Source organism: Stigmatopora argus, chromosome 13 (genome assembly GCF_051989625.1).
Source record: "Stigmatopora argus isolate UIUO_Sarg chromosome 13, RoL_Sarg_1.0, whole genome shotgun sequence".
In the NCBI taxonomy this organism is placed as follows: Eukaryota; Metazoa; Chordata; class Actinopteri; order Syngnathiformes; family Syngnathidae; genus Stigmatopora; species Stigmatopora argus.
Window position 1 is genome coordinate 13,115,091 of NC_135399.1, and position 18,769 is coordinate 13,133,859.

The 18,769-nt window shown below is 37.9% G+C and overlaps 1 protein-coding gene across 4 annotated transcripts in view; it reads left to right on the forward strand.

The window, feature by feature from the left end:
* Nucleotides 1–16,707, forward strand: part of asic4a (acid-sensing (proton-gated) ion channel family member 4a) — a 121,313-nt gene extending 104,606 nt beyond the window's left edge. For all 4 annotated transcript variants that reach the window (XM_077616913.1, XM_077616914.1, XM_077616915.1 and 1 more), the window contains 9 exons: nucleotides 5,596–5,740; nucleotides 6,282–6,409; nucleotides 6,526–6,679; nucleotides 10,888–10,941; nucleotides 12,051–12,204; nucleotides 12,540–12,631; nucleotides 12,738–12,817; nucleotides 14,147–14,263; nucleotides 15,223–16,707. In XM_077616913.1, the coding sequence (XP_077473039.1) occupies nucleotides 5,596–5,740; nucleotides 6,282–6,409; nucleotides 6,526–6,679; nucleotides 10,888–10,941; nucleotides 12,051–12,204; nucleotides 12,540–12,631; nucleotides 12,738–12,817; nucleotides 14,147–14,263; nucleotides 15,223–15,351 (1,053 nt within the window). In that variant the 3' untranslated portion in view covers nucleotides 15,352–16,707. The remainder of the gene's footprint in view (nucleotides 1–5,595; nucleotides 5,741–6,281; nucleotides 6,410–6,525; nucleotides 6,680–10,887; nucleotides 10,942–12,050; nucleotides 12,205–12,539; nucleotides 12,632–12,737; nucleotides 12,818–14,146; nucleotides 14,264–15,222) is intronic.
* Nucleotides 16,708–18,769: the final 2,062 nt, after the last annotated feature.

Below are 18,769 nucleotides of genomic sequence, written 5' to 3' on the forward strand. Positions count from 1 at the left end.
CTGCCAATGGCAGCTATTTTCTTATGAAATTATTAATTATTATGCACTGGCAGATTGTTTCATGGACTATTTACACATGAAAAGACATGAAGCTCATTAGCATGTAAAGATTAATACATTATAAACCACCGAGAAAACATTTTTATTCCGAAAATTACAGTTAACTAGTATTTTGGGACACCATTGTGAGTAACAATCTAATTCCCATGTGAAGTCGGGAAAGTAATTCATACGTGCATTAGTGATAACCACATAACTCAATCAATATGAATATATGGCATCTACTTAAAATTCTGAATGTAACAATTTTTTGGAATGATAAATTAGGCATCCAAATGTCAGTGGAGAGCCAAATAAATCATCTCTAATCCCGTTATGAGCTCCAAATCACATTTAGAACGCCGGTGGGGTTGCGGCCTTGAATTTAGTACTCACCAAAAGCTCTCCCCTTCTCTGAGAGTTGTATATATGGAAGTTCTATTTGTGAGTCTGAGTATTGTGCTGGAGAGGCTGGTCCATTTCTAACTTGTTCTTCTAAAGCATCTATCACGGATCCATTAGATGAGTAATGCCTGGTTGAGTGGCAGTAAAATGGTAACGCTAGCCTTTGAAGAGAGAGGGAGACTTTGACTTTGACTTGAATCCTCAACTTATTTTTGATGGAGGAGACCCGAAAAAGGGGCGAGGGATGAGTCACAGCTCCCACAAAGTTGAGTGAAACAAGCCCCTCAGGATGCCAACAGAGTCCATTTTAATCTATGCCATGCTGGATCTAAATGTATGCGCAAACAACTTCAAACGGTCAAGTTGGTACTCTACCGTTTTATGAAAACCTCCCTCATAGTGAACGCTGAAGCGCGCCAAATTCATCATGCTGAATGATCATCCTATTAATCAGCGAGTCTCGGTGGAATTCTGCTAATGTTGTCTCATTCATTTGCATTTGTCATGACTATTTGGGGAAATGATCACATTTATCAAGCGTGTTATTCCGCCCAGCGGTGGAATGATGACAAATCGCTAATTGCAAATGATAAAGCCCGCTCGGATGGTTCTGTGAGAAACTAGTGGTGAGATTGAAACGCTCAGCTGTGCAATGATCTATGGTATGTGAGTCCACAATCACGAGTGAGCGGCAACGTTGAAATTGTAGTTAACGTCCAGTCTGCTCGGCTCAAATTTGTCAATTAGGCAAAGTTGGCGCTGTCTTGAGGCCAACTGCTTGATCCCTCCGGAGAGACAACTGTCTGCTAATGGAGGTCACAATAGATTTGTGTTTACTAGCCACGTCATGTGGTTACGGTGCATGGAGCCACGATAGAAATAATCGTCTTGACTTTTGACAAAGGATTATTTGAATCCAGTTTAATCACGGTGGGGGGTGAGATTTAAAAGCGCTGTATCAAAGGGAACAACCGCTTTCTAAGAGGCTGGAAGACAGGGGAGATTTCCTTCCAACAAATTGCATCTTTAACTCATTCACTGCCACTGCCAGCTATCTAATCCATTTGGACTAGAAGAGGTTGGCAGCAAATAATTGCTACCAGCCTTCCCAGTCAATATGGATTGAACATATATACCATGTTTTTCGCACTATAAGGCGTACCTTCAATTAATGGCCGATCTTAAAATGTGTTTCATATGTAAGACGCACTTAATTATAAAGGGCAGTTGGAGTAGTAGTTTTAGTGGTGGTGGCAATAGTAGTAGTGGTGGTAGTTGTTGCAGTAGTAGTAGTAGTAGTAGTAGTAGAAGCAGCAGTAGTAGTAGTAGTAGTAGTAGTAGTAGTAGTAGTAGTAGTAGTAGTAGTAGTAGTAGTAGTAGTAGTAGTAGTAGTAGTAGTAGCAGCAGCAGCAGTAGTAGTAGTAGCAATAGTAGCAGTACTAGTAGTAGTAGCAGCAGTAGTAGCAATAGTAGCAGTACTAGTATTAGTAGTATTAGTAATAGTAGTAGTGGTAATTGCAGTAGTAGGGAATTGTGTTATGAATCAAGTAGATGGAGCTGTGCTAAAGGGAATTTCATACAATGATTAACCAATATTGATCCAACGGATTATAAAGTGCACTGAGGGGATTAGAGTCTTTTTGTTGTGCCTTATAGTTTGGAAAATACATTACCCATAAATGGCATTCTTTTTTGTTTTTTAACTGAGACAATTCTTTTTGACTCAGTCAAAATAAAATGGACGTCTGTCGAGTCAATGGGTCTTTTAAATACAATTATTTTTAAATATGCTGCATTTTACCATCTGTATTATTCAGCTGAATGTCGTGCATGTAAACCAAGATCTACTCTCCTGATGTTGAGTAGACACATTAAAAAATCACATGTATAAATTATGAATTTCTGGTAGAACAAACGAACGTTTGATTTTTTTAGTACTCATTGTAAGACAACAGCATCCTCCTTATGCTTTACTGAATTGTATTATTTTCCTCCAAGCCTAATGACTTGTTTGCTGTTCCAGTAAGATCTAGTCATCTTTTAGGAACAATATGTGAAAGTGAACTGTTGTTTGGTTGGTTGTTTTTCCCATTTTTTATTTCAATTGTACAAGTCAGTCACTAGTTCTCCTTGAAAGATCAGGGAAAAAACAGTCCATTTATTTTTAAGATGGATTTAAAAGCTGAAGGGAAAAGCACTGTAAGCGTTTGAGAAAAATCTCAAATGGGCAAGAAAATAGGAAATCATTACCATTGTCTCGGGGGGGAGTGTTGTGAATACCCCAATGTCCTCCAGTGCTGAGCACAGACTGCAGGTTGTGTGTCTATGGTGCTTTTTAGCATTTCCAAAGCGAAATCCTCCTTCACCTCTTGTTGCCCGTTCCATCAGAGGAAGTCCCCCTGCCGGGTTTAAGTGTGTCAATGAACGGTTGAGAGGATCAGTGATAAGTGAAGCTTAGCTCCTCGGCTGTTCTGCAACAGCCAAATGGAGATTAAACCATTTCAAGCTCGCAGCACATGTCAGTCAGGCACTTATTTCAACTCAGGGGGTTCCCAACCTTACTTCTAAATTGTGCTTCCTGAACGTGAACAGAAACAAAACAAAAATAACATTAGAATGAAAAATTGCAGCTTTTGAATCACATTTTATTTGAAAATTATTCATCTCGATTTGGTAAAAGTTACGGAGAAATATGACTCATTATTCCATATGAAGCAAATGAAATATGACAATTCCATAAATTCAATTTTAATTTTTGCTTGCGACTCAATTACGTTTTACATTGCTTTGTAGCATTACGATAGATTTTCATAGAGATGATAAATCGTAAAATTATGAATATTAAATAGTTTATATTTGAAATATTTTGTGCTTTATATGCGTGCAGGCAAAATAATAACTTAATTGTATCATGTGTGGGATACCCTGCATTAATTAGATTGTGGAGGCATGCAAGAGAGGAAAGCAGTCAATCTGTCAAAGCGATTGTTCCTTCTGTTCAGAACAGAAGTTCAAGGCGACTGCTTGACACAGAGGCATCTGATTGGTTTGGTCAGTAAAATTAGCCAATAAGCTTTCAGTGTGGGTGGGCTTCGATTTACTGTCTCCGACCCTCAGGGAAGTTAACACTAGTCCCAGTCAGGCAGTTTCCGAGATGAGGTGGTGTTATAAGGTCGATAAACATCTCCCTGAAATTAGTTGTTGGAACTTGGCATGTCAACTGACTTATTGTCGACACTGCATTTCTTGTGATTGTGTAATTGTTTGAAGTAAGAAGTACGAATGTGCGATACTCTAGTTTTATGCACCAAATGAGATATTTGCATAATTTCAATACTAGTTTCAGTTAGCCTGTCTATGGCTTTTTACAATCTGTATTAGCATTAAGCTTGTTCAGAAACAAACATAAATCAGATGATGTCTTCTTGAAAGATTTGAGATTTTACTTCATTTTGACATGCGTTTAGTTTTTTTTGGTCGGAAGTGAACTACAATCTAGCTCTCTTGCGCAAATGCCAAAGAAATACATACTGAAGGAAATGGCATGCTCTAGGAATTCTAGAAGTACATAAAAAATATATATACTATATATTAAAACTAGCTGTGCAAATGTATCTTAAGTCTATTATTGTGCCAAATGGCTATTTGAGTCACATTCGAAGGATTCGTTTCCTCTGAATGCAAACATTTGCTCTCATCCTTTCAACAAACTGTGCAGTCTGCACAAAGTAATTATGGCATGAAATACATTTCTTTCTTCTAAAGCCCTGTTACACATCTCATATTTTCTTCTCTAATCACAGTTGTGAATGCACCCAGGCAAGGAGTGAACCCTGCAACCCTTCCAGATTTGTTGTTCAAAGTAAATGCGCTGATGTATATTGTAAGAAAGAGTTTTTGATGGTTTGCAAACAGCCTCCATTTATACTTTGCACGCTCATTTGGTTGGACTGTTTGATCTTAAAGTCAGAATGTTGCCGCCCATGTTCAAGAATCATCAGCTTAGCTCTTTAATATGTCAGTTGGATTCCCTATTTGTGTCTCTGGGGTCTTGTTTGTTGACTTCCACAGCCAATCTATTTCCTCTACTCGAACATTTTCATTTGCGGCCACCCAACGTTTCGCTCAGTAAATGAATCCAATGGATTTAGTTGACTGTGGTAAGTAAGAACAAGGGTACATATTGAGACTTCCTTGTTTAACTACCACTGGAAATTGCAATGAAGTGTGAAGAATGCTTTCATTTTAACTAGAACAATACATCTATACTCTCTGCGGCACTGTTGCCTCCCAAAAATTGCAGCCAGGGGATTTACAAATATAATGTTCTGAAGATATTTTCAAGAGTAGTAGTTTGGTTTTAAAATCAGCGTCAAAGGAAAACTAGAGGGCTTGTAAATTGACGCAAACACTTGGTTCTCAGGTGATCCATCCACATGTGATTACTTTCAAGGTTTTATTGTACATTTAATTTTAGTTTTATACATGATGAATTTGAGCAAATAGAGTTTTGAAATTCAATCAGTCCCACATTCCATATTTCATCGTGCCAGCATTGTGATTAAACAGAAATGAACTTCTGGAAGTGGATCACGATTTCTTCCTTTTAAGACGAGGTGTACCAATGAGAAGTGACACCTTAGTTCTTTATGATCTACAGTTACACCCTCATTTCTGTCCGGAAACACAAGTGCAAGCTTCTGGCAAGCTTTCAAACATAGATGGAGTGAGAAATGCACTCCAAGCGAGCAAGGTGACATCAGTTTTATTTTATTGTTATTTGCTGACATTATAGTTTGAAGGGGACATGAGTTTACCTGATTGCTTTTGCTCCAATTTACTGCCATGTTTTTCCCATCTCCTTGGAATCAAAAGTCCTACATGTTCCCTATCATAATGTAACATAACACAGCTTTCTGAAATCAAAAGCCATCGTGTACAACAATAACAGCTGCCATTCCAATTAAAACAAAGCAAAATTAAACTGTAGTAGAGAAACATACTGATTGCCTTCCAATGTTTATGAGTTTAGTCACTCAGAAGCACAACTTATTTTTGTTCCGCACTAATTTCAATGTGACTCAAGTCCAAATCTGTCACAGGAAGTGCCTTGAATTTGTCAAGCATGTGATGGATTATGTTTTCCTCCAGGTTTACACCAGATATGGCAAATGTTACACCTTTAATGGAAACAAGACCACATCCAGAAAAACCAAACAAGGCGGAATGGGAAACGGGCTTGAGATCATGCTGGATATTCAACAGGATGAATATTTGCCAATATGGAGAGAAACAAGTAAGCCAACAAACATTTTGAATCCAATGCAATCCCTTATGTTACTCAGCTCCTGCATGAATTTACATAAAATAATCATATGCATCATTTTTGGCAGTTGTACTGCCATCCTTTGTAACTAGAAGTTGTCATCTCACGAGAAAACGATGCCAAACTAGTAAATGTCAACCCTTGGAATACAAAACAAAATTGTGTCATGTATTGTATGTCATGCAGAAGTCACCGCACGTAGTTTTTGTACTTTTGGAGCTATTTTAAACAACTCAAAAAGACAAAAGTTCTTAGAATATATGTCGGCGGGGAACTGAAGTCCCCTAACAAGAAGTAGTTTAACAGAGAAAGAGTAATTCTTTTAACTTAAGGCTTCACTCGATGTTTACTGTCAAAATGAACATAAAAAAGATCCTCACGATACATGTTGATAGCTCAATGATCTCACTGTGCAGATGGATTTGGCAAAAAAATGTACTACTTTGGGTGTGATGGCTTGACATGTCTTTTGTCATCTGAGTTTCCGTTGTGACTGTGTTGCGTTTTGAAGATGAGACATCCCTGGAGGCCGGAATCCGAGTTCAAATCCACAGTCAGGATGAGCCTCCCTACATCCACCAGCTCGGTTTCGGTGTCTCTCCCGGCTTCCAGACCTTTGTTTCATGTCAAGAGCAAAGGGTACGTCTTTATCTTCATCATCACAACGCAGCTTCCTCGAGTCTCGCCGTGACTAACTTACTGCTTCAATCCTTATTTGTTCAACTTTGCTGTCTACCTGGCTAATAAATGTTTAGCTGACCTACCTGCCCCATCCCTGGGGTAACTGCCGCTCCAGCAGCAAGGAGAAGTTCCCCGGATACGACACGTACAGCATCAGCGCCTGTCGCCTGCTCTGTGAGACCAATGAGGTCGTGCGGGTTTGCAACTGCAGGATGGTGCACATGCCAGGTATGCTTTGTTTCTGTGCAAATTTGACATAGTATACAGTACTTTCATGGTATTTTTGTTCAAAGAATGAAAAACTCTTTGTTTAGAAACATATCGCTGATTGATTAGGCAGTGTAATCGTGCCCAGATGGTCATTCCGAAAAAAATCTCTAAACAATTTTGCAATTTCTGCTGCTTATCACGATTTACTGCTATGGACCTTTACTGTGGAGTTGGCAACTATTTCAATGCCATATATCTGCATTACATAGTCAAGTGCGTTTTCTGTCCCACCCAGCTTGTCTTTGAATTTGGTTATTTAAACCGATGTAAAAACTAGCCGATCCTTTTAAATGGTAGCCCCGCATACTTTCTGAAATGGGATCAGCAGCTTTTCAGTAGATCAACATTAAGGTGACTTTGCAATAGGGTGGCCTTCTATGACCATGAACAGAGGTGGTGGATAACGCTGAATGACAGCCAGGATGAATTAGGGATTCAATTAGTCTTCAAAGCTTCACATTTGAGCATTCACAGGCAACAGTTTTAATAATCAGTTGGTCCACAGCAGTTTCAAATTTACATGATATTATGAGGCATGTGCAAAATAAATCCATTTGCATTTTGGCTCTCTTGAACTCTTGCACCACAGATGTAATTTGGCTACCCCGACCTTGTGCTGTGTTATATGGAATGGAATATCTGTGATAGCACTTCTCAGTCAGGTGTCATTCTTGATTTAAATCTCGGTAAATTTCGGAAGCTGTTTCTTGGCTAGGCCATTGTAAATTTGTACCATTTATTACCATGGCTTCCAGTGCAAAGCACGTGGCAGTCGGTTAAGCTGTCAGCTGATTTTCATTTGGGTTTTTTTGGGAGGGGGATGTTGTGAAGAACTCACAAAGATTCGTTTTCATGGTGGACTGAGCAAGAAATCAATTCAATACTGGCATGAATTATCGAGCTGTTATTTTATTTCTTTACCATTGAAGTGATGCATTCCACAGTTTTGTTTTGCCTTCAAGTAGCATAATTTGGAGATGCGTCCCCAGAATTTTAGCTCAACAAAAGTGTGGGCATTTGAATTAGGATTTTCCACGGTCATACTACATTTTTGATGGAATTATGACGCAAAATAAGTAAACGCCTTATTTGACAGGCAACAAGAACAAGATGATTTGAATGCGAAAACAGCGTTTGTCATTATTGATTCCCGATTTGTCATTTTCCTTAATCATTCAGGAAATATAAGTGATCCGCCAGTGCTGGAAACACTAAATCAGATGTCTAGACTCGCGCAGCGTGGGTGTCATCAGCACTAGTGCGAAGAGTCATGTCACCGAATGTAAACTGTGTTGTTTATATTGACAGAGCGGCTGGTTCAATTAAAAGCTCACCAAAGAGCTGTTTTGAATCCAAGCAAGCTAGTAAAGAACATGACAACAACATTAAAATTATTATGCATAACTAGTCTTATTACCCTTTTGTGTGGGTTTCAGGCCACTTTCTATTACTTTTATGAATATATTTTAAAATTAAAATCAATATTAAAGTGATTTTTAAATGAGGTTTGACTTATATCAACTACATTTTAAAATATTCTACTATTAATAGAGCTTCATTTAGTTGGTTTTATGTCAAGGGTTACAAATTGGCATATTTTCATACAATGCCTCGCATAAAGATGAGAGGACAAATCGAGAGTTGACAGAGAATAATTGCTCTATTATCTAAAATAACTCAGGCTCATAGCTATTACATTATGTTATGAGAACTGTACTATTAGAAGTGCTGCGTCATTGTTTTTAACAGCGGAAAATCAATTTGGGGCCCAAATTATAAATGGCCACTGTTTGTCATTCCAGGGGAGAAATTGCAAGCTCAACTTGAGTTTAAAAAAATATATATATTTCTTTTTAGTTGAAAATAAACCCCTGCTGCAAAGAACACGACGGCAAAAATAAAGATTCCGTAGTGGGGGGAAAAATTGAATGGACAGCTTGTGACTCACTGGAGAATTTGGAGGAAGCAGCAGCACCACCACTTTGCTTCCCACGGTGATGTATAATCAGGAATTCTATTTATTGAAGATATCAGATGTAATAAATGCGGAAGCTTTGGTAGAGGCTCCGTCGAGTAGCACATATGAGCCAACTGTACTTAAAACGAGTGTGTGTAATTTACTGTTGAATATTTAGATGACTGAATTGTTATGATAGGACTCTGGAGAGCAGTTGGGTCTAAAGCTTGTCGAGGGAATGTGAGGCTAACTTGTGAATAGAAAATCTTTTTCAGTCTCGACCACACAAACACACGCAGCTGCTCAATTTTACAGTGCTGACTTCTAGTGTTTTACACTGTAAACAGGATGTGGAAGATAATACGCTCGGGTGTACAGTGGTCATAGCAAAATCAAAAAAACGAAGAAAAAAATAACTCCCCGACACCATCTGCTCACCAAAGCATACATTTTAGTAACTGCCGTAAACACTCGCAGATTTTTAATAGCACTTAAAATTCTGTTATGTGTCCACCCGTCATTTATTTAAGGTTCTACATAAATCGTAGTTATATTTCTCATTAAAGTTGCTAGTTAGATGGTGTTTAGCTCATTTTCGTCATAGGCTATTATTTCGGAGTCCTTCTTACTGAATGTTACCTAGTTTTGGAATCAGAAGCAAGTAAAAATGTTTGGTTCTTTTCATCTATTTTAAATGGGGAATTGAAAACAACTTTTTGTGGGCCATGCAAAAATGAAGTGATTGGCCCGATCTGGCCCTTGGGCCCAACGTTTGAAACCACAAATATGTCCATTACATCATTGGTTGGTTGGGTGCCCAGACATTTTGTCGACGGACAGTTCGTCAACCGGACATTTCATCGACGAACAATTCGTCGCCGGACAGTTCGTCGAACAGACATATCGTCGCCGGACGATATGTCGAATGGATATTTAGTCGTAGACTCACTCAGTTAATGATTATAATTTTGAGAGAGTGAATACCTGGTTGATCGCTTGCAACAAATTATTTATACAACAAAACAATCGTTCGCGAGGTTGAGGTTAGGTTAACCCCTAACCTTAACCATTATCCCCTAACCACTAACCCTAATTCTAACCACTAACCTTAACCACTATCCCCTAGCCCGCGACAAATTTTCCGTCGACGAAATGTCCGTCGACGAAATGTCCGTCGACGAAATGTCCGTCGACGAAATGTCCGTCGACGAAATGTCCGTCGACGAAATGTCCGTCGACGAAATGTCCGTCGACGAAATGTCCGTCGACGAAATGTCCGTCGACGAAATGTCCGTCGGCGAAATGTCCGTCGGCGAAATGTCCGTCGGCGAAATGTCCGTCGACGACATGTCCGTCGGCGAAATGTCCGTCGACGACATGTCCGTCGGCTAAATGTCCGTCGACGAAATGTCCGGTCGACGAATTGTCCGTCGACGAAATGTCCGGTCAAGGGTTGGTTGGTATCTAGAGTGTGTATGAATACAAAGAAAACCCACACATAACTGTGATTTGATATGTATCTTTTTTTTCAACATTTCCAACTTGAAATCTTAGCCATAGAAGCAAAAAACGTGTTTTCCAAGATCTGCTTTCTTCAAAGTTAATATTTTAGTCTCCAGTTCTATTTCTGTCTTCGGGCGACCACCCAAAAAAGCTATTAGCCTGTCGTTCTTGTCCGGTGACACACGGACAGCTCACGGAAACACGGCATAGCTTTTGTCTCTTGACACAGAATAAAGTCTGGCCATCTTTTTTTTTATTAGTATTCAGGACTCCCATTTTTACTCTTGCTGATAATTGCTTAACATTGTCCAAACGAGAAGGAGCAAGACACAAGTGTGAGCGCGGAAAAGGTCAGCATGTCATTTCACAGTACATTAATCTGCATACTTCATAAAGAAGCAAAAAAGCAGAACCCCGCTAATGACTTGTTCTGCTAATGAATTCCCGCATTTGATGGACTGGCCAATATGTTTTTTTTTCTCGTTTTTTTTTTTTCCGAGGACGCTTATTCTCCATATGCGAGTCGCACGCTTCATTTCTCAGGGAAGACCGCGCTCGGCCCCATCCTCGCTGTCTGCTTTCATTCGGAGATGAATGATAAGCGACGGCGTGTTGTTCGCAGCCGTTCTTCCTCATTGCGGTAGACATGGGTCGCTGATCATTTTGTTAGTGATTGATCAGACTCATTATGTGCTCTCCTCTCCAGGAACCGCTGATATCTGTCCTCCTAACAAAATCAACTGTGTTGACAAAGCACTTGGTAAGAGACAATCTGCCTTCATTTCTTTTCTCATTGCAGTGGTGTGCAAAACAATTGGCATGCAGTATGAATGTTGAAGGGTTTTTTTTCCCCATGTAGGCCCAAATTCATCTGAACCATCTGACTTTCGTATTGTGATTTTGTGCCTTTAGAGGAGATGAGCTCTGTTGATGAACTGCTATTATTAAATAATTATTCTTTTGCCCCATTTTTCTCCATCTTCAATCTGATTCTACTTAGCATTACATTATATTACCTTTTTAGTCCCCAATTTAATTATGTCTCTCATTACTTCATTTAGAATGCATTCACTGTATTAGAAATAGATTATTTCTATCTTGGTCACACTCATGAATAAGATTTGAATAATGTTAAATGATGGGTGGTAACTTTTCTTTTATGAAAATTAGAGTTTAAAGTTCCCACATGAGGAATATGTGCCAGTGTTCACTTACATAAAATGGATGGTACAGAGTGTAAATTATTTATAAATTGCTTTGACGTCATTATTTATAAATTGTTTTGATGTGAAGTTAAGGAGCACAACACAGACAAACTAAATAAATAATAGTAATTTTAAAAAAAACATGAGCATGTTGCATGATAGTGCAGCGATATGTAATTATAGTGCATATGGTTTCCATGGGAACCATATGTACTGGTAATTGGTTACAGAAGCAAAAAAAATATCCTTGTTGTAAACTATGGCCCTTTTTGTATTTAAATTTGGTTGGTGGATGCAACCCAAAAAACAGACAATTTTATTGGTTATTTTTTGGGGGGGAAACAATAGATTAGGCTGGATATAATTTTAAAAATCCCAGCCAATATTTTAAAAAAACTCTATTAGATTAATCTGCATGTGTGCAAAATTTAAGAATAAACCCTGAAGTCATCTGGGATATGCTCCAGCACTACCTGCAACCCTTGTGAGGATAAGTGGTACAGAAAATGAATACATCTGAACCTATCCATTCGAATAGAGCAATCAAGGATGCTTTCTTGCTATGACCCAAACTTTGGGATTTCTGTATATTTCTCCAAAATCTATGTATTATCTTTGTGAGCCTGCTGGTCTAAGATTAGGATTTGTTTTTGTCGGATTCCAGCCCAGCTCCAGAAGATCAGCGGGGACACCTGTCCATGCGAGACGCCCTGTAATCTCACCCGTTACGGCAAGGAGCTCTCCATGGTCAAAATCCCCAGCAAGGGCTCGGCACGCTATCTCTCCAGGAAATACGACAAGTCCGAAGACTACATCAGGTATGAGAAACCTAACTCAGGAAGGAGCAAGTGAAAGCGGTGATGCGCTTCTGGTAAAATTGATCATTAACTCTGACCTCCAGCCTGCGGTCACATCCTAACAACATATAAAAGACAACAATACTATGATAGTGTTTCCTTTTGTTTAAGTCATTTATTGTAAGTAAGTAAGTATTAAGGAAACATTCTAACTTTTGCTATTGACGACACGAGATGTCTAATCCAATTGGACCGGCTAGTAGCCAGTGGTTGCTGCAAGCCCTCCCAGACAAAATCGATTAGCCATCAAACAGAATCAATGGCGGTCAACAGGTTAATATGACTGTTTTCCTTAGAGACAATTTCCTGGTTTTGGACATCTTCTTTGAAGCTCTCAACTTTGAAACAATAGAGCAAAAGAAAGCCTATGACGTCGCAGGTTTATTAGGTAGGATTCCGCCTCATTATTTCTATCTATTTCAATTGAATATCTAAACATTTATGAAGACAAAGTTGCCAATAACTTGAATTTTTGTCTTAATGCTCTGTTTTAGGGGACATCGGTGGACAAATGGGTTTATTCATTGGAGCCAGCATCCTGACTATCTTAGAAATACTAGATTACATCTATGAGGTACACATTGAACTGCCGTATTTTCCGCACTATAAGGCGCAACTAAAAGAAATCAATTTCCTCAAAAACTAGCAGTGCGCCTTATAATCCGATGCACTTTATATGTGGATCAATCTAGTGGATCTATAACACAACCCAATACTACTACACCTGCATCTATTAGATGTATAACACAATACCCTACAACTATTACTACTACCACCAGAATTACTAATGCATTTTACAACAAACACATTTTAATATTGCCCTTTCATTGTACGTGCGTTGTGTAGTACGGAAAATACAGTAGTATTCTAACTCTTTCCAGGACAAGTATTAGCAAGCTGAGAAAAAGAAATAAGATCACTGGCATTGGCTAGAAGGAGGCTGATTTTGACCTCAATCCAGCATGCCAAGACAAAATGTCGCCCCAAATTCCCCTTAGACTGATTGTCATTTATGTAGCAGTCCGCCTAATGTCATGCTGTCTGATTAAATGACCATATCAGGCGCCAGACGATGGTGTTGCATTTCTGGCAAGTCAGAATCAGATATTTACCTTCTCATGAGCAGTATAAGAGTCATTCCAGAGATTGTCAGAAAAACAACAAGTCTTACTGCTATTTGAGAAGGACTGCATGGCATCCTGGTTCAATATCAGCATAATACGTATGGTCGACATTTACTTTATCCATTTATTGAGCCAAACAGATGATTACATCACTGGTGGTGTTGGAAAAATATGGACAAAAAGTATCATTATATAAATCATATTTTATGATAATAATATGATGTGGGTCAAAATATGATTTGGAGAAAAAGTTAATTAAAACTGAAAAGACATGATTGATTTTCTTTGTTAGTGGACGATAATTTGCCAACGTGGCAGGAGTGGCTGTATGTGTTCGTTTTCATTAACTATTTGATTTATTATTGCGCCACATGTTTATGTCGTGTTTGATTTATCTCACAGCAAGTGTGCGGTATAGATTTGGTTGAGTACCGTTTATGTTTATTTTTTATTTAATTTTTTAATTGAAAAAAAAGGGTGGGACAGCAAATATTCTGGTTAAGATTTACCTGTTTGTATTTTTCCCAATTAAAAACAAGTAAAAAAAATACTTTATTTTTTCATTTGAAATATAGTCATTCATTCATTTTCTGTACCATTCATGCTCACATTATGCTACAATGTAAAGAAGAAATTCACCATTTGTTTTGACCTATTTGAAAATATGACAATGTATATAACTCTACTTATGAGTGTCATCATCTGAGGTTTAGCTCAATTTCTTTCAGGCTGTCCCCAGAGTCATTTCTGTTCCTTTGTGTCTTGACCTTTTCATCCAGGTCTTCAAGCAACGACTACAACGCGTACTGAGGCCGCAAAAAGAGGACAAGAAGAGCAAGCCCCAACCGCAACCCACTACTGTTGCAACAGTGGGTCTGGAAGAGATGAAAACAGAGGTCCGGCACATTCTGTACAGACTCAAACTGCGCTTCTTTTCATGTCTACTTTCCCCAAGGCACTATAATTCATCTAAAAAAACTACAGGAGGAAAACCTAGGAGAATTTTTTCAGGTTCTAATATAATGACATGAGAAGTTCCTGTAATTCATTACAGCCATTTGCTCAGAGGACAGAGTCGTTTGTTGTGCAACTTCTTTTGGATGCTTGCAAATTAGGTCTCAACGCTGTTCCCATTTAATTTTGCATTTCTGTGTGTCTGGCACCAATGTGTTGTCCACAGAAAGAGTTTAATTTGTTCTTTTATTGTTTCCCATGTTCACTTCACTTCTTGTTTGCATTAACATTGGTGAAGAAATGACTTCCCAGTCCCGCTTTCATTCTGCAGTCATCATCATTAAGTGAATCGATTCCTAAATTTGTGCAAGACTGCATCCTTTTTGGGATATAATTACTTTGCATAGGGAAAAAAAACAAGCCTTATTGATGTTCTATGTAAATTTGGGGATGTGCTAATGAATACAGACAGAAGTTCATCATTTAAATCATGCATATAACAAATAACCAAGTATGAAAAAATGAAACAAAAACTGGTGGATCTAGGAAAACTAGCAAATCCCCCTCTAAAAATACTTAAAACTAGCGTATTTTCACGACTATAAGGCACACTTAAAAGTCTTAAATTTTCTCCAAAATTGACAGGGTGCCTTATAATCCAGTGTGCTTTATATATGGACAAAAAATCAAAATGTGTCATTCATTGAGGGTGCGCCTTCTAATGCGGTGCGCCTTATAGTCGTGAAAATATGGTAACTAAATAGGAGGGGAGTGAATTATATTGTTTTACTATAGTGATGTTTTCAAGACATTTGAATTGCAGTAACAACAATAACTGCAGTAACTAATGCAAATTTTCAATCTGAAACCTTATACTTTTCAAATTGTTTTCTTTTAACAGGACCCCAACGCCACGACGCGGAGTCACCCAGAGGGCGCCTACGCCAACACGATGCTTCCCAATCACCACCACCACCCGCATCATCATCACCCCGGTCATCAAGGGGTGTTTGAGGACTTCACATGCTAAATCTGACCATAGTTTCCATTCTTTAATTTGCATTGACAACAGGAGGGAGAGAAGACAGTGTCGGTGTTTGTCAACTTTCCAGGAGGGAACTTTCGCATTCAACGCTAGGTCTTTGCTGCCATCGGTGAAAAGCTCCAGCCAAAGTCCAACACCAAACATGTGATGCTAAGGTAGCACTTGTATGTACAGTGTGTAGGCACAAATTGGACACTAGCTTAAGTTTTGTTTCATTTGGTAAGGATGGGACCCCTTCAACTATGTCTTGCCTCAAGTGAGAAGTCAATCAAGCACTTTGTGAGGACCAATTGTCCATGCGTTTTCTTTCCCAAAAGGAAACAAAAGGAAGACTGCATGAGCCCTTGGCGCAAAATATTGCCTAAGAAGAAATGTGATTTATTGGTCGATTTCTTTCTCTTTGAGCCATTTTTCTTAAAGCTATTGCCTCCGGAGTACACACTCTACTGCGGTCATTTCAACATTATGAATTATTTAATCATTTAAATAGAGACAAATTGTATACGAGATGAACTCTGAACTAAGCTAAGCTCTTCTTTGTGCATAATCATTTCAATATTAATAAGTATAAGTATTTTTTTTTCCTCCCCAGAAAATCCAAGCAGCCACTTTCCGTTGTCTGATTTGTGGTAAGGTGTTAGAAAGCCGAATTACATATTGTGACATGAACATTGTAAAAACAAAAAAACACAAGGAAGTAAGAGAGATTGTGTTTTAATGGTTGTTGTTTATAATGCATTAATATATAACTTAAGTAATCATTTTGTTATTTATACATTTTAGAGAAATAATTTTATATGCAATCACGATTGTAGCAATTGATGTACACTGAAAATCTGCAGAATAAGAATATCAATACATTTGTACAGATAAGAACAATGACTATGGATTGTGGACGTTATTTCCCGATATAATATTTTCTGCTTTTGAATAATTATATGATAAGTTCTAAGACCCTTTGCGGTGGTATAGTTGGGAATGTAACTTTGTTGTTTTTTTGTTTTTATTTCTTTTTTACAGAACGAGCAAGATAGTGTATTCATATGTGTGCAGGTATTTTACAAATTCAGGGTTTACCCCCAGTGCTTTATAAGCCTGGCGGACCGCTAACCCTGGATTTTAATGAGCACATACTTTGGTGAGAAAAAGATGTCTGTGGACTATTTTTGGAGCAGCAGAAAAAGGTACAAACATTTTAAGGATCAAACAATGTACGTATAGGTGTGGAGGACCAGAGACAATCATTGTTAGCTTCCGTACGAAAGATTTCCTGTGCAACGGAACTTGTAAGAATTGAGTATACTGAAATCTTGTAATAAATTTTGCTGCAGTCAAACTTAATTAAGATTTGGTTACTGCACAGCCTAGATAGGGATTTTTTTTCAGGCATTAGAATTGGATTTTCCCTAGTAAGAGGTATATTATTTTAATGTATGATTATTTAGCAAAGCCAATTTTCACTCGGATTGTAAGGTAATCTTCCCAAAACCAATCTCTTTTTCAGATTTAATGAAACTCAGAATATTCCATATCTACAGTTGATGTGCAGTACGAGATGCAGAAAAGTCAATCAATTGTGTCAAATTTTTGAACAAAATATTTTCAATTTCTGTATGTGTGTGTGTGTGTGTGTTAAAAACAATCATGGGTATATAAAAGTATGACAATCATGTGTAAGCTAAGTATAAGGGGTGAAATCTTCCATAGCATTCTTTTTTTTTTTCATTGTTTTACATTGAGACTCCAAAAACCGCTGCTTGTTGTGAAGTGAGCTCAGCAGACTTAATTAATACCACCATACGCTGCTGGTAAATAACATTTTTGCTGATTTTTCAAATGAAATAATTCATTCAAACAGCATATTTTGGTTGGCAGTAAATCACAAGGCGGGATAGATCACATTTCCATACTAACATTGTAACAAGTGTTGACAAAACAGCGTTCGCGACTACATTACTGAATGAGTAAATTTAATAATGATTTTTTTTCCATGTTTACAAATGACAAAACATTATTTCCAATAGATTTCTGCACCCATTCGACAGTTGTAACCTCCATATTCACAATGAGATACCACACACTGCCATCTGTCAACTCTCATATTCCTGTCAAGTAATCTTTGGCTTGATATGACTGTTTAATATTCATAATCATGTGTCACTTTGACATTTTCAAAAGGTTCCCAATCGCACTCTCTGATGGCATCCCACACAGGCCATGCATAACAATCCTTTCCTCTGTCATCAATAATAGTGGCTGCTTGCAGACAAGTCGCATGGGGGGCTCGGGTGTGGACAAGAATACAGGACACATTGCAAGAATTTGCCTGAATGTGAGTCAATGGGCATTTGTTGCCTTTTTTCCACCATTTTTGTTTTTGTCTACCATTCGGTAGACTTTTCTTGGACGGCTTACGTGGTAAGGGACATCTTAAGATGAGAGATGGTAAAATGTTAGGCAGGGACTTGTAAGCACAGCAGACAGGACAGCATCCGGCCTGCATTCTTGGGATTCCAAGACCCTTTTGGAGTTTTTTCTCTGGGTAAAACTTTCCACAACACTTTGTCACATGATGGCATTTAGAAAGTACAGTAGTGATTACATTTCAGTCACAAAAAAGTCACTCATGTAAATTAGCATCACAAAAGTGGACTAATTGAATTTTCTTTACTTGAGAAGTTGCAGTGGTACCTTAAGGTTTGAGTAACCTGTCCTAGTATTTGTTTATACAACAAAAAAAGTAGTGAAAATGAATACAGGTAGCAAAAGAAATCTACAATTCAAAAAATGAAGGGATTGTGACTGTAAAATTTGTATTCATCCTGCAGGACATAAACACAGATGCATGATATACTAGGGGACAACAGCTGAAATGAAAAAAATGGCACTTTGAAGTGAATGTTGAAGAGAAATTTCCTTGAAATTCAGAGGTAAGAACAAAAACGAATGCACATAAATCATACGAAACTGCACGCAGGGCTCTCATCTATAACAACAACCAAATGTGACCATGCTCACCAAGAGCGTTGTGAAATATGGGTAAGCAATTAGAAGCCATTCTTGGATGTACTATTAAAAGTTTGCGGTGTCAAAACTGTGAGCGTAAAATTTAGCCCTAAATCACTCGTCCCAAATTAGCTAGGTTGTAATTTGCGCAAATGTGATTCCCTAAAAGGGAGGCTTATATTTGCAGAATTTTTAAAATGCATAGTTCTGATAGTCATAAAAAAATATTATGTTTCAATATCTTAGAAACAGTAGGAATGCTAAGTTTATCTTTAATGGACCCCCTCTTAAAAGAAATATAGTATATAAAATTAACAAAAATATGTAGTACATAAAATTAAAAAATATATGTAGTACACAAAATTTTAAAAAATATATAGTATATAAAATAAAAAAA